The 15,224-nt window shown below is 38.1% G+C and overlaps 1 protein-coding gene across 3 annotated transcripts in view; it reads right to left on the minus strand.

Moving 5' to 3' along the window:
* Positions 1-15,224, minus strand: part of lrba (LPS-responsive vesicle trafficking, beach and anchor containing) — an 871,588-nt gene that overhangs the window by 218,279 nt on the left and 638,085 nt on the right. For all 3 annotated transcript variants that reach the window (XM_069926437.1, XM_069926436.1, XM_069926438.1), the window contains 2 exons: positions 2,647-2,787; positions 309-428 (listed from right to left, as the gene is read on the minus strand). In XM_069926437.1, the coding sequence (XP_069782538.1) occupies positions 309-428; positions 2,647-2,787 (261 nt within the window). The remainder of the gene's footprint in view (positions 1-308; positions 429-2,646; positions 2,788-15,224) is intronic.

The following is a 15,224-nucleotide window of genomic DNA, read 5'->3' on the forward strand; positions in this document are numbered from 1 at the left end:
CCTCTGGACCGTCTCCAAACCCAGTATATCCTTCCTCAAATATGGAGACCAGAATTGGACACAGTACTCCGGGTGCGGTCTCACCAGTACCTTATACAGTTGCAACATTACCTCGCTACTCCTGAATTCAATTCCTCGAGCGATGAAGGCCAATATTCCATTTGCCTTCTTAATAACCAGCTGCACCTGCTACCTCACTTTTTGCGATTCATCCATAAGCACTCCCAAGTCCCTCTGCACAACAGCATGCTGCAGTTTTTCACCCATTGATGTGCAATTTTAGAATATACAAGTCTATTATTAGATACCTTTACATCCGAGGTGTCCCGCTGACAGTTGCGCCACGCTCTGGACACGGCAGAAAATGTTCTATCGGCATGATCAAATTTTCCTCCTTGTAGGTTTAGAAAGAAGGTAGTAAACGGCTCCTGGATGGGAAATTATTGTTAATATATCGGAGGAAAACAACCATCTTTTATTGTAAATATAGCAAATAACCACAAATAGTTGGCTTTTGAAAACCTATACCTGTATTTGACTGCCATCGAGCTCTACACTATCAAAAAGTCAAAACCAAGTTTGTCCTCTGGGTTACTTCTACACAAGGATAAATTTGTTTATTAATTTACCTGGGCAATTTCTAATTGGACTGATCTTTCAATTCAAAAGCTAACTAAAATTTCCATGAAACATTAAAAATACATCTGAGCTTATTCACTACCTGCTTTCAAGATACACTTGATTCTTTTATGCTGAATGTCAAGGTAAATAACCAGTTGTTTCTAATGACCGCTTGTCAAGAGATTACAAGGCAGCAGTGGCAATGCTGTATTTATTTTCCGCCACAATAAAGAATGCATTGTTACTGCACCACTGCTTCATTTAGCGGGTGTGACTGAGAATATGCAAAACCTACTCAATGAGAGTGGAAGTTCCCAAACTCGTCAACAGTGAGCTGGGACCAATTAAAATTCATTACCAGCCTTGAACAACAAGTCCAGTTGATCAGGAACACAGTAAAATCAGGCTAATGCAATTGCAAGTGATGCAAAGGGCATCAATTACAGTAGGTAGTTTTGGAAATTCAAAGAGGTGAAAGTGAGAATGTACGGTTTAATTTAAAATATTACATTTCTGTCTCCACTTAAAATGGCTACCACTCTCTGGTTCATACACATACTTCTAAGTTAATTTTATTCTAAAGAAATTATGAAGGAAATGAATCAGTAATCTTTTTTATTCCTTTTTATCCAATGTTTAAATTTGCAGTGCATACATATTCATCTGTATTTATTCTATTCTTTATTCTCATTTTAATTTCTGACTTTTCTAATTCTTTCTGTCTTTTATCTCCTCCTTTTCCATCCTTCATTATCTGATCCTCTCATCAAATTCTCTTCTCCAACTAATTTCCCAGCAATTTCTCACTTATTTTACAATTTCACACCTTTTCCTACTGACACCACTCCCACATTTGAATTTTTTTTCTCACCTTTTTCTGTCTTTTTATCCCATTCCCTCTTCCTGTCCTGCTACTTATCAGTGGGTCTTTATCCCACATTTCTGAGGTGTTGGGGGAGGGAAAGTTCATTAACTGGCATTCAAGTTCATTAACTGGCATTCCCACTCCTAATCACCATGTTCTTATGGATTCTGGATGAGGTCAGGATCAGGCTCAGCTGTAATGCATGCCAAAATAATTATCTTAAATTAGTCTACATCTTGCTGACACTTGGAGTTTAAGTTAATAAATTTATGGCCACTTGGTGAGGCACAAAAGGGTGACCAGGCCTTTATAGGAGAAAAGAGTAGATGTACAAAATATTCTGAAGTCTAATTATTTTCCTATGTTATAGTAATTGACTTTTGAACTATTTGAAGAATATCAATGTACAAAGGAAAAAAAGTGAAATAAAAAATGAGCATCTATCTGAAAAGAATTCACATAATTCACAAAAAACAAATTCATGTATTGCAAATATTTGAAATCTGAAATAAATATAAACATTGATGATATGGTATCCTAATAGAGGTGCCTAAACAATGACAATGTATCTATCTTTTCTATTCACAGCTGCTAACCCAATCTTGATCAGCTTGTACATCCAGCTACACATGTAAATCAATCTGTTTCTTGATCAAGAATAAAATGGTGGGTTTTTTTAGATTCATGAAAGTGTTATTAAAGTGTAACTAATTTTTATTTATAATTGTCAATGCTCAACTGCAACATAGTCTATAAAAATGCTCCAGTGCGAAGGCACCAAGTACTATTTAGAAAACTGTTTTTACATCTCTTTCTATACAAAGCCACACATCATAAAGAACTTTATTAACAGTAAATTATTTTATGGTTATACTTTATTGCTCTGTTTTCAAATTATCACCTAATTATCTCCAATCTATGCTAAAATCAAGGTATGAAATTGATTTTAAATGATCTTAAAATATATTCTGATTTGGAAAAAAAATTCAAGTGCAAGTAATTACCTGGAATTAGCCTAAGTACTCCAGTTTATGTGTAAAATTTATGTCTCCTTTGTGCTGCATTATCCTGCCTTAATCAAGGGACTTTTTCAAAGGAGTAGACACATTAATGTGCTGACTGGATGAAGCAGCTTTAAATTTTACAGTCGCTGTACTTACTATTCTTAATAACCACGCGAGAGTGAAGCTACTGGTCGAATAATGAGTCCCATAGTGAAAAGCAGGAACCTGGTCATCTTCCCAGCTCTCGTGACGCTCCAAAAAAAAGGCTGCTCTTTTTGGGTTAAGTGCTCCAATAGGCTAAAAGGGAAAGATCAAAATAATTAATTTGAAAATAAAGATGATTCAGAAATTACTCCAGGAGGCCAACGTCCACAGAAATATCCCATTTCTAATTTTGGCAAATAATTAGCCAATACTTTCGCCACCATCTTATAATCTACATTTAATATTGATATTAGTCGATAAGAAGACACTTTTAATGGATCTCTATCTTTCTTTGGAATTACAGTAATCAATGCCCTTGAAGACGATTCTGGAAATGAACCTATCTTAGTCCCCTGTTTCAAAACATCCATATAAACTGGAAAAAACAAATACTTTTCAGCAACATTGTTAAAAAAATTCCTAAAGATTCTTTTAAAATAATTTTCATTTAGTGCTTGCCATGGTAACATAAACATTAAATATTGCACATAAATTATTCACCTGTACTACAACTTCCATCAGCTGTACAAGTGCTTGCTATTTTCATCATAAAACTTGTTTCAATGCAAAATTGTTTGCTCAGAAGCACAAACTTGAAATGCAATTTAACAATTGTAAACATTTAAATTATGACCTTTAATTTCTGCAACAGTGGCTATTTCAATACCAGTTTCTGATGTTTCATACAGCTTTCAACTAATAGAAACAATATTTCTGAAATTGAATTAACATAAAAAATGCAACAGTTAAACTGTAATAGAGTTTAAATTTTAGATTTCCTGATGAAGATTGTGAAACAAAACATTAATCCCTCCAGTCAAATTACTGACGATCAAATTTAATGTGAATTTATACTGCCAACAATAAAGTAGTCGTCATATTGGGACTTCATAATTCTCAGGGAAGCTTTTAAGACTGATTACGGAAGTACCAGTAAAACACTTAAATCCTGTGAATTGTACAAAGGGAGTATGTTTCATGTTTTAAATAGGCTTAGCAATATTAAAGTTATTAAAACTCAGGCATTTTGTCTTAATGAAGCTTAGCACAAATGCATTTAAGAAACCAAGACCACTAGGAGCACTGGGTAAGGGACAATGAAAAATATAATAAAAGGGAAACTTTTCATTTTCTCTAAATTAATCAAAATGTCTTGTTCTGCATGGAGTACTGGGTAAAAAAAACTCTGGCATCATTCTTGAAGACATTGGCCACAAGGTTAAAATGAAACGGGATGGGGTAAGATGGTGGAAAATATACATGAACTTCGCTGCAGAATCTTATTATTTCTGATTTTCAGGGTTTTTATCATCTTCACCTGCAAAATTACATAATGCAATTGTTTGTTCATCAAATATAGAGGTCAAACAAAAACATCTGAACTAGATGCAGGAGTTGGACACTTGGTCACTCATATCTGCTCTGCAACATATTGGCTGATCTGATCATAACGTCTGCTTCACATTCTCATCTCCCTTCCGTTATGTTCATTGTATTTCATCGACAACAGACTTAAAAATATTTAAAGCTCTAGTCCTAAAGACTCAGGAGAAAAAAAAAAATTACCTCTGAGTTAACATTAATTTTTAAACAAAATTGTTTTCTGGATATACCCACATCTTCTCTAGAGTTACTGGCCAATAACCCTCAGGATCTCATATGTTTCAATGAAATTGCCTTTCATTCTTGTCACCTGTCTAACCTTCAGAAGGTAACATGTCATTGACGATATTTGTCCAATAAATGAAAATCAAAGAAACTCTAATGTTGGATATCTAAAATATAATCAAAAAAGTGTTGGAAATATTGCTGGAAAGCATAATCTGAGGACAATGAAATAGAAGGCACTTTTACACAGCCAATGAACAGCAGAAAATTTTAGGAAAATTTCTGCTTCAGTGGCAGTGTAAAAATGTCAGGATAGAATTTTTTATGCAAATTCCATACCGTAATTTTTCCACTCGTACCCCAACACATTTTTACAGAGCACCTACAGTGTTAATTGACTGCAGCCACTCCATAAGAAATAGGCCTAATGAATACGACATTCCCCCTCCGACAAACTCCACAATATAGGAAGGCTGTGTAAAAGTGCTGTTAAGTGCCCTGTGTAAACGACTACATTGGGACACACCAGAAGTAAGTATGCTAATATTTTTCAGAATAATTCCAAGGTTTATGTGTAAAAATGCCCAGAGTTAACATTCCCACTTGAAGACTCTTCATCAGAGTTAACATTCCTCAGTTAAGGTGAGAAATTGTCATCTGGGATAGGCAAGCAATCACTTTGGAAGATAGTGACAGCCAAATCTACCACCCTTCTCATAACTACTTATGATGCATTTCTAGCCTTACTTAAATAAAGGAGCCAATGGTATGCATAGATTTCCATATGTGGTCCAAACAAAGCCCTGAATCTCTGAACCAAAACCTCCCTATTTTTGTATTCAATTTCTGTAGTACCAAATTCCAACAGTGCTGATTTATCTATTTATTTGCTGTACCTGCAAATTAGTCTTTCCTAAATCTCTCACGAATAAATCATTTTTTTCTGTCAAAATGGGTAATTTCACTAACATAACCAGTAGATCACTTCAATGCTATCCAAGACAATATCTCGTGATCCTAATAGGCATGGGCCAAAATGGCCTGCTAATGTATCTCTAGATTCAATTATTTTTTTTTAAATTGAAGAATATTTGAAAACCACGAGTTTCTTTTGAGCTGCAACCACTGTTCCCTCTAAGCTCTGTGTGTGTGTGCACACACATTTTGCAACCAGCGCACAAAGGAAATTAATGTGTGCCCAAACTGAACAAAGCAGTTCAAAGTATAGAATAAAATTTTAACTAAATACGTTACTGTGTAGAATGCTTGTATTACATTAAAACATGCCATTACAGTTTTATTAGCCATGAGAGATAGGCTATGCCAAAATGATCTTGAAACAATTTCAAGTTTACATTGCACAAGCATTCAGTGCGCACATACTTTTGTCACAGGAAAACAATTTGAACAACGTAAGATTTTTGCGCACTTTGGATGCAACCTAACACGTTTGAGTCATTAGGCCAAAATCACACTGGATTTACCACTCCATTCCCTGCCTGGATGAACTTAGCTATTTGAGATGCAGAGGGTAAATGTAAGCTAAGTCTTTACGCTAAGGGATTAGAAAGCAAGGACTCTGTAGTGACAAGCTCAAGGCCTCAATTGCTCAGGTAGCCTTGGACAGGAAGCAGGGTTAAGGCTTTGTCATATCCCTGAGAATGTTTTTTTTTAAATTGGGTCTTTGCATCCATAGTGGTCAAAGATATTTATTAAAATTTCTGTACACAAGTCAGGAAGCCATTAATGTTTTAAAGATAAATAATAATATTAATGGGCAGCACGATTGACACAAAACCTTTACAGCGTCAGTGATCGGGACCAGGGTTTGAATTCCACCCTGTCTATAATGTATTTGTACATTTTCCCCATGGCTGTATGAGTTTTCCCCAGCGGCTCCAGTTTCCTCCCACCATTTGAAATATACTGGGGGAGTAGGGTAATTGGGTGGCACGGACTCATAGGCCAAAATAGCCTGTTACAGTGTTGTTTGTCGAAATTAAATTTAAAAAGAAAAGAACTTAATATATCACTTCTCTCTTAATCTACTAAACCCGAATTCTATTTCAAATGAATCTGGCCACCACTCGTAGGCTAAGTTGGACTGGGTTACTGAGAAGGATTCCAGGTGTAGTGGTGGGAATTCTCAGTACATCAGCCTTTTCTGCTCGATTTCAGTATCTTTAAAGACAGCTTTTAGATCCATTTTACCAGGGTTACCCAATTTGTTCTCTTCCTACTCTTGTTTCTTTCCTATTCTCTGTCTGGTGCTCCATCAGCCCTCACCACCACACCCCACAACCCCCCCCCCCCCCTCTTTAAACAGACTAGGAAACTGGTTCACTTTAGGCTTGCGTAATTCCAGGAGATGTTACCTAACATTGGCTGATTGCCAACCATAGCCAGTATAACCTCACCCATTAAAATCTACTAACTTTGTTCACAGGCACCAATTAAACTGCAAGTAACTTCAAACTGTATTTACAGCATTGATGCATTCTAGTCTGAAATACATTTTTATCTCAACAACAAAATAATAGAGGGCACTGCATGCCATATACTACCCCTGTCACTTAAAAATGAGCATCACTCTTTTATTGAATGATTCCATGAGAAAGTTACTGAAATAGAAATAATTTATTTTTATGTGTGATTTTTTTTCTATATTACATGGCATCTACAAATCTTGTAGAAGTACAAAAATTATCCAAAAGGTAGTCATTATCAGCAAAGAATGAAACTTCCTGGTAAAGCACAATGCTTACAGAATCTTATTTCACTTCCAATTTATACATATTGGGGATCTGCAAAGAAATATAGGCAAATTATGTAAAAGTGAAAAAAGATAGTAAAGAGGGTGAATTGTGGGAAAAGTATGAACTATTTGGCAAAATACAAAATCAGAATACGTTGCAACTGGTAAGAAACTTGATACAAGTTTTGCATTTCATGGAAGGAGCAGCATGCTTTGCAGCAAACATTCAGAAGATTGTTTCCTGAGAAGAAAAGATGAGAGAATGTGATGATTTCTTGAAAATGAGATGATCTTTTTGAATCATACAAGATTTTAAAAGGATTGACAGAGTAGGTTGCTGTCTCAGGCTTGAAGAAGGGTTCACAACTTTATCATTGTGCAAGGCCAAATTTTTAGTCCTCAAGGTGTTACATTCCAAGTCAAGTTTATTGTCGTCTGATTGCACAAGTACAACCTGATGAAACAGTGTTCTCTGGCCCTGGGTGCGAAACACGCAGACACACAACCAGGCATAACACACGTACAAACAATACATATGCAGGACAAGTATTCACATATAAAATATATAAATTAAAATCTTTTCATGAATATGAGAGTCTCAGATGGTTTGGCTGAGCAGTTCTTTTATTACAAGGACCATGTCTGAAAATTATTTTCCAAGTTTACAGGTATAAATATACACAACATGACAATATATGATCCACTAGGACAAATGGGTTGGAAGTGCTCACGGCTGGAAACTTGGTCTGCACCAAATAAAAGATGAGATTGGATAGAGTGGACGCTGAGAGACTTGGTAGATAGACTGGAACCAGATTTAGAGTATGAAGTTAGGCTCTTAGGACAAATTTCTCAGAAAATTGTAAATCTTCAAAATCAATCAAGCCTGTTTCAAAGATGTACTTGCACTGAAATTACACTCACTTGTAATTTAAATTCTCTCTGAATTTAAAAACACCTTAAATATTTTCTTTTTGCTTTTCAAGTTTTATTTCCTACTTAAAAATGGTGATTCGTCCTGAGGATGAGTATTCACAATCCTCTGGTATCTGATCTAAGATGCTTCATTTCTGCAGAGTATTTGATCAGATCTAAGCTTAGCTTCGCTTGTCAGATGTATTCCGTGTACTTTTATGTCCTCAGGTCATCAGAAACAATCCTTTCAAGAATCACAGCTGATTCTTGATACAAAGTGCAACATCTAATGCTGCTTTCCTGGATGGGACCATCCAACTCGGCATAACCCTAAACATTTATAACTTTCATTGATAACTAACAAAATAATTCATTTTCCTATATGTGGTAACAACAACAGTTTTGCAATTCCTACACCATTCTGCTAGAAATTTTTTCAGTAATAATGTGCAACTCACCACCTTCACTGATATCTCATTTGAAAGATATCCCTGTGTTCCTTCATTTTATGTACCCTATTTTATTTCTTTTAAATCTTTTGTCCTTCCTTACATTGACATTATCCATTTTTCTGTCTCCCGACTTGCACATGGCTTTCAATTTCAGCTGCAAATTATAGAGCATCAAGATTTGCCAAAACATCGACCCAATTGTAGCTAAGTAAGTTCCAATAGCAAAGACCTCCAACAACATCGCATCCATCCCATTTTCATCTACGTAGAACATCTTAAAAACCTCCATAAAATAATAATAAACCACATTTTTTTTTAAATCACAATTGTTTAACATTAATGAATTATAAAATGCATCCATCCTTAGTGCAGTGAATGCAAGTATTCAGAATCATAGAGCCTGAACTACTTATTTTCTGAACTGTAAATCCTTGTATTTATTCCTGATAATTCTATCCCTACATTACTTTGTGAAATACAATGACTAACGGAATTCTTTTGCAATGCATTGGACATTTCTGGATTGATGTGCCCTATGATCTTTAAATTATTAGCATAATTGTTTGACCATGTTCTGAGTCTGGGATACTTCAAAATTGCTTATGCTGGAGACAATACTTAGTGATTTCAATGAATTTTAAATTAATCATATAAAAGAGAAACTCCAATGGCATCAAAGTCACTCCCCTGAAATATTGCTGTATCTTAATTAGATGAAAAGAAAGAGATGATTTACCTTACAAACTATTGTTTTGCAATAAACCAAAACCCATCAACAAGAATGAATTTTCGACAAAATAATGAATGCACTGCAGATTATTTTATACATTGTTAAAGATAACCATCGTAATTCTAGCCAATATAGTAGGGCAAAACATGTAGATGATAAACTCATAGAATAACTACACTCCTTTAAAATGTTTTACTTTAGTCCAGTTGCTCAAATGTCACTCATACTTTGGCATTTAGTTAATAAGTAACACTTCAATTTTAGAAAACACTAGTACAGATGTATAACCTTTTGTCCAGGATTCCATACACTAGGAACCTCCAAAAACTGGCACTTCTTTCGGTAATGAAAATAACCCACCGCCTCGCTCCTTGCCCCACTGTCTATCAGCCACCCCCTGCCCCCTGCCATCCGTTGGTTGCCCCACCCTGCCCACAGCCATCTGTCGGCAACCCCCCCCACTCCCCCCAGCCATCTAACTCCCAATGTGGGAGCAGGGGTGAAGTACTGCAGAGCCCAGAGTTCACTCGTGGTGACGACTCAATGTGGGGGAAATGGTCGTATCCAGTACCCATAATTCAATAAGCAGCTGGAACCGCTTTGCCAGTGCTCCTGCATTGAGTCAGCCACTGCCTGCTTCTATCCCACCAGGTGCTCAGGGTTGGGAGTCATCTTTCCACCAAAGGTAGGAGAGGGTGGAGGAGGATGGGAACGAGGTCTAAGTCAGTTTTATTTTGAGGTTTTACTTTAAAATAAAAAACATGCTGTGTTATTATGGTCTTTAATTATCTAAATTAATTTAACACCCCATACCCCCTGTTTTGTGCATTTTGAAATATCAATTTTGAAAGGGCCTGCCATTTTAAAATGATTCTGAAATCTGGAAGATTCCGAATATCAGCAGGTGCCTAGTCCCGACAATCCCTGATAAAAGGTTAGGCACCTGTATTACATTTTTGTAAAGTGCCTAACTAATCAGAAATATGATGGATTGAGGATTTTGCAAATGAATTCCTATTCCCCTTTTGAATTCGATTTTTCAGGAATAATGGCCCAAAGCTGACTGCCCGGGAAAATCAAAAAATCCAGGTTTGATCATTAATATCCTCAATCGGTTGAGCCAATCTCTAACTAGCATAATGAGCCAGTGAGAAAAAAAAGGCAGTTAACATTTGCCTACTATCCATGATCCAAAAAATGTAATACTGCAATACATCCAAACCTCAATAATATTGCTTCCTGCATTATTGGCAGTCACTGTCTTGACTTTTGAATGAACAAAATATCCAAACGAGCCCTGGAGGACTGCTTGGGGCAATGAAACTGTATTACAAGCATGAAATATTTTTTTGAGGAAACGGCGAAGAGACCTGCAGAATTATTAAAAGCAAATTAATTGAGAAACAATAAAAAAACAACCGTGGGTGTGCATAGACAGAGAAACAAATTAAACGATTTTTTAAAAAATCATGCAAAATAGTTTTTGAAATATACCTGATGTAATTTCTTCGACTCAGATAAATAGAAAGACGGGAATTGTTTCAGGAAAACTATTTGAATGTGTTTTCCCGAATCACATTTGTAGATCATAAGACATTACTATTAACCATATACAGAACAGAACAGGCCAGTTTGGCCCTACTAGTTGTAATGGAAGATTCTAACCTGTTTTTTTTTAACTTGCAGCTCTGGGTTCTGCAAGGCTGAGAACCTGTTTGTGTTTTAGAATCAGCAGACATAAGCTAAATTCCACCAAGGGGCCAGAGATGCAGTTATCTGAAGAAAGGACATTTGTGTACCAAGAACATTTAATCTTCCTGCTTGTTTTGGTCACAGACTGTCAGAGGCCTAGCCTTGATGCAAAATAAACCATTGTATTCAAAGTGATAAGCTGAAAATTATGTTATTCGTTAGAAGCCTAGCATGCTAGCTTGCTCGCTTATCTTTCTTGCTGTGGTGGGAATAGGTGCTTGGGTAAGCAGTTTTTGGGTAATATAAGCCATGTTCCCACTGCTGAAGTTTGAGACTCTCCGAGAGGTGGCAACATCTCTCAGCAAGAAGAAGAACTTCTGGAGTCCAGCCTACGTCCCGGTCAGGGGAGGTGGAGAAGCTGCTACCGGCGCCCTGACAACCTACTACAAGTGTGCAGTCGTTGCCTCGCTTTGGCAGTTGTGACCAGTCCAAGCGTTGATAAGTATAGTTGGGAAGGGCTTGCATATTGTAGAGTGAAATCAGCTTTCGAATTTGTAATAAACATTTGTATAAACTGAACTGCTCACGGTGTGTGTGTCTATTTTCTTTCGGTAGCTCAAACATTGTGACCAATCTAAATCGAACAAAATGAGAGGTACAAGTTTACCCAAGACACTAGTCCATGCCGGAACAAATCCCCACCCTCCTAGTCCCACTGACCAGCACCTGGTCCATACCCCTCCAATCCTCTCCCCTCCATGTAATTATCCAGTCTTTCCTTAAATGTAAATAACGTCCCTGCTTCAACCACCTCCGCCGGAAGCTTATTCCACATCCCAACCACCCTTTGCGTGAGGAAATTTCCCCTCATGTTCCCCTTATAATTTTCCCCCTTCAATCTCAAACCATGGCCTCTAGTTTGAATATCCCCTACTCTTAATTGAAAAAGCCTATCCACGTTGACTCTCTCTGTCCCTTTTAGAATCTTGAACACCTCCATCAAATCCCCCCTCAATCTTCTACGCTCCAGAGAAAAAAGCCCTAGGCTGCTCAACCTTTCTCTGTAACTCAAACTCTGACATCCTGTCAACATTCTCGTGAACCTTCTCTGCACTCTCTCTATTTTGTTTATATCTTTCCTATAATTTGGTGACCAAAACTGCACACAGTTCCAAATTTGGCCTCACCAATGCTTTGTACAATTTCATCATAACATCCCAACTCTTGAATTCAATACTCCGATTTATGAAGACCAACATTCCAAATGCCTTCTTCACCACTCTATCTACCTGAGTATCAACTTTGAGGGTACTATTTACCATAACTCCTAAATCCCTTTGTTGCTCTGCACTCCTCAATTGTCTACCATTCAATGTATATGACCTATTTAGATTTGCCTTTCCAAAATGCAACACTTCACACTTATGCGCATTAAATTCCATCAGCCATTTCTCAGCCCACTCCTCTAGCTTTCCTATATCTCTTTTTAAGCTATGGTAATCTTCCTCATTGTCCACAACACCACCAATCTTTGTATCAGCTGCAAACTTACTTATCCAATTCACCACCCCTTCTTCCAGATCGTTAATATATATAACAAACAATAGTGGACCCAGGACCGATCCCTGAGGAACTCCACTAGTCACCGGCCTCCAATTTGACAAACAATTTTCTACCACTACTCTCTGACAGCTCTCATCCAACCATTGCTGAATCCATTTCACTACCTCCATATTTATACCTAATGCCTCCACCTTTTTTTCTAACCTCCTGTGGGGAACTTTGTCAAAAGCTTTACTAAAGTCTAAATAGACAACATCCACAGCCTTCCCTTCATCAATCTTTTTCGTAACCCCTCGACATTTGACAAAAGGTTTGTTAAGCATGATCTACCCCTGACAAAACCATGCTGTCTACAACCTATCAATCCCTGTTCTTCCAAATATTTGTAAATGCCATCCCTCAGAAAACTTTCCATCAACTTATCCACCACAGATGTCAGACTCACAGGTCTATAATTTCCAGGCTTTCATTTGGACCCTTTCTTAAACAGCGGAACAACATGAGCCACCCTCCAATTCTCTGGCACTACCCCTGTGACCAGTGACATCCTAAATATCTCTGTTAATGGCCCCACTATCTGTACACTAGTCTCCTTGAGTGTCCTTGGGAATACTTTGTCCGGACCCGGAGATTTGTCCACCTTTATCTTTTTTAACACTGCCATCACTACCTCCTCGGTTATCCTTATATGATTCATGACCTCCCCACTAGTTTTCTTTACTTCAACTGGTACAATGTTTTTTTCCCTAGTGAATACCGAGGAAAAGAAATCATTTAAAATTTTCCCCATCTCCTCTGACTTTTCACATAGCCTACCCTCCCTATCTACAAGGGGTCCAATTCTATCCCTCACTCATCTTTTACTTTTAATGTACCTATAGAAACCCTTTGGATTTATTCTTACTCTGCCTGCCAAAGCCTCTTCGTGCTTCTTTTTGGCCTTTCTAATTTCTTTCTTAAAATTTTTTCTACACTCCTTGTAGTCCTCCTTCAATTTCTCAGCACCCTGCTGTTTATACCTCTTGTACACCTCCCTCTTTCTCCTAACCAAATTTCTAATATTCCTCAAAAACCAAGGCTCCCTATGACTTCCAGCCTTTCCTTTGATCCTCACTGGGACATATCTACTCTGTACTCCCAAAATTTCTTCTTTGAATATTCTCCATTTTTCATTTACATCCTTTCCTGAAAAAAATCATGTCGCACTCAATACTCCCCAAATCCATTCTTATTCCTTTGAAATTTGCTTTTCTCCAATCCAGAACCTCAACTTTAAGCCCCTCTTTGCTCTTCCCTAAAACTACCCTAAAACTAATAGAGTTGTGATTACTAGACCCAATTTGTTCTCCAACATTAATCTCAGACACCTGACCTATCTCGCTCCCTAACAGGAGATCCAGTATTACACCGTCCCGAGTCAGTTCCTCTACATATTGATTAAGAAAACTATCTTGTACACATTTGACAAACTCTAGCCCATCCAGCCCTCTTACTGTATGGGTATCGCAATCAATGTGAGGGAAGTTAAAATCTCCCTTGATCACTACCTTGTGTTTATTAGACATATATGGTATCTCCTTACAAATTTGTTCTTCCAATTTTCTTGGCCCATTTGGTGGTCTATAATACACTCCTATTAGTGCCCTCATGCCTCCTCCACCCCTCAATTCCACCCAAACAGCCTCACTGGACGATCCCTCCAAACCATCCTGCCACCTCACGGCAGTAATGTCCTCCTTAACAAGCAAAGCAACTCCTCCCCCCTTTTTACCCCCTGTTCTATCACATCTAAAACATTTGTATTTTGGAATATTTAGTTGCCAGTCCTGTCCCTCCTGCAACCAGGTCTCACTAATTGCCACATCATCATGATTCCAAATGCCAATCCATGCTCTAAGCTCATCTACCTTGTTCACTATGCTTCTTGCATTAAAGTACATGCATTTCAGAGAATGACCCTCACATATATTCCCTTTTCTACCTTTTACCTTAACCTCCATCCTTCCTTTGTTATCTTTATCATTCTTAACTTTTTACCCCCTCCATAAATCTTCGTCCGCGAAGCCAAGCCAAAAAAAAAAAAAGACTAGGTGGCCATGCACCCTAGACACTGCTCACAAACTCTGCTCCCCACCCCCCTGCCAAACTAGTTTAAACCCTCCCCCACAACTCTAGCAAATCTGCTTGCCAGGATATTGGTCCCCCTCCAGTTCAAGTGGAGTCCATCCCTTTTGTACAGGTCTGACTTTCCCCAGAAGAGATCCCAATGATCCAAAAATCTTATCCCCTGCCCTCTGCACCAGCTCTTTAGCCACGCATTCATCCTCCTATTACTACCCTCTCTAGTGCGTGACACTGGCAGCAATCCAGAGATTACTACCTTAGTGGTCCAGTTTTTTAATTTCCTGCCTAATTCTATGTATTCCTGTTTCAGGACCTCATCCCCACTTCTAACTAAGTAATTGGTCCCCACATGGACCACGACTTCCTGCTGCTCACCTTCTCCTTGCAGAATTCTGTGAACTCGATCAGAGACATCCCTGACCCTAGCACCAGGGAGGCCACAGACCAACCTCGATCCCCGATCTCGTCCAACAAACCTCCTATCTGTCCCTCTGACAAGTGAGTCCCCAACCACAATTACCCTGTTCTTATCCCTCCTTCCCTTCTGAACCTCAGGGGCAGCCCCTGTGCCAGAGACCTGGCCCCCACGGCTCATCCCTGGTAGGCTGTTTTTCCCAGCAGTATCCAATGCCGAATACATGTTGCTGAGGGGCACTTCCACAGGGGTACTCTGCACTGGCACTCTCCCTCC

This window comes from Narcine bancroftii, chromosome 3, assembly GCF_036971445.1.
Source record: "Narcine bancroftii isolate sNarBan1 chromosome 3, sNarBan1.hap1, whole genome shotgun sequence".
NCBI classification, from domain to species: Eukaryota; Metazoa; Chordata; class Chondrichthyes; order Torpediniformes; family Narcinidae; genus Narcine; species Narcine bancroftii.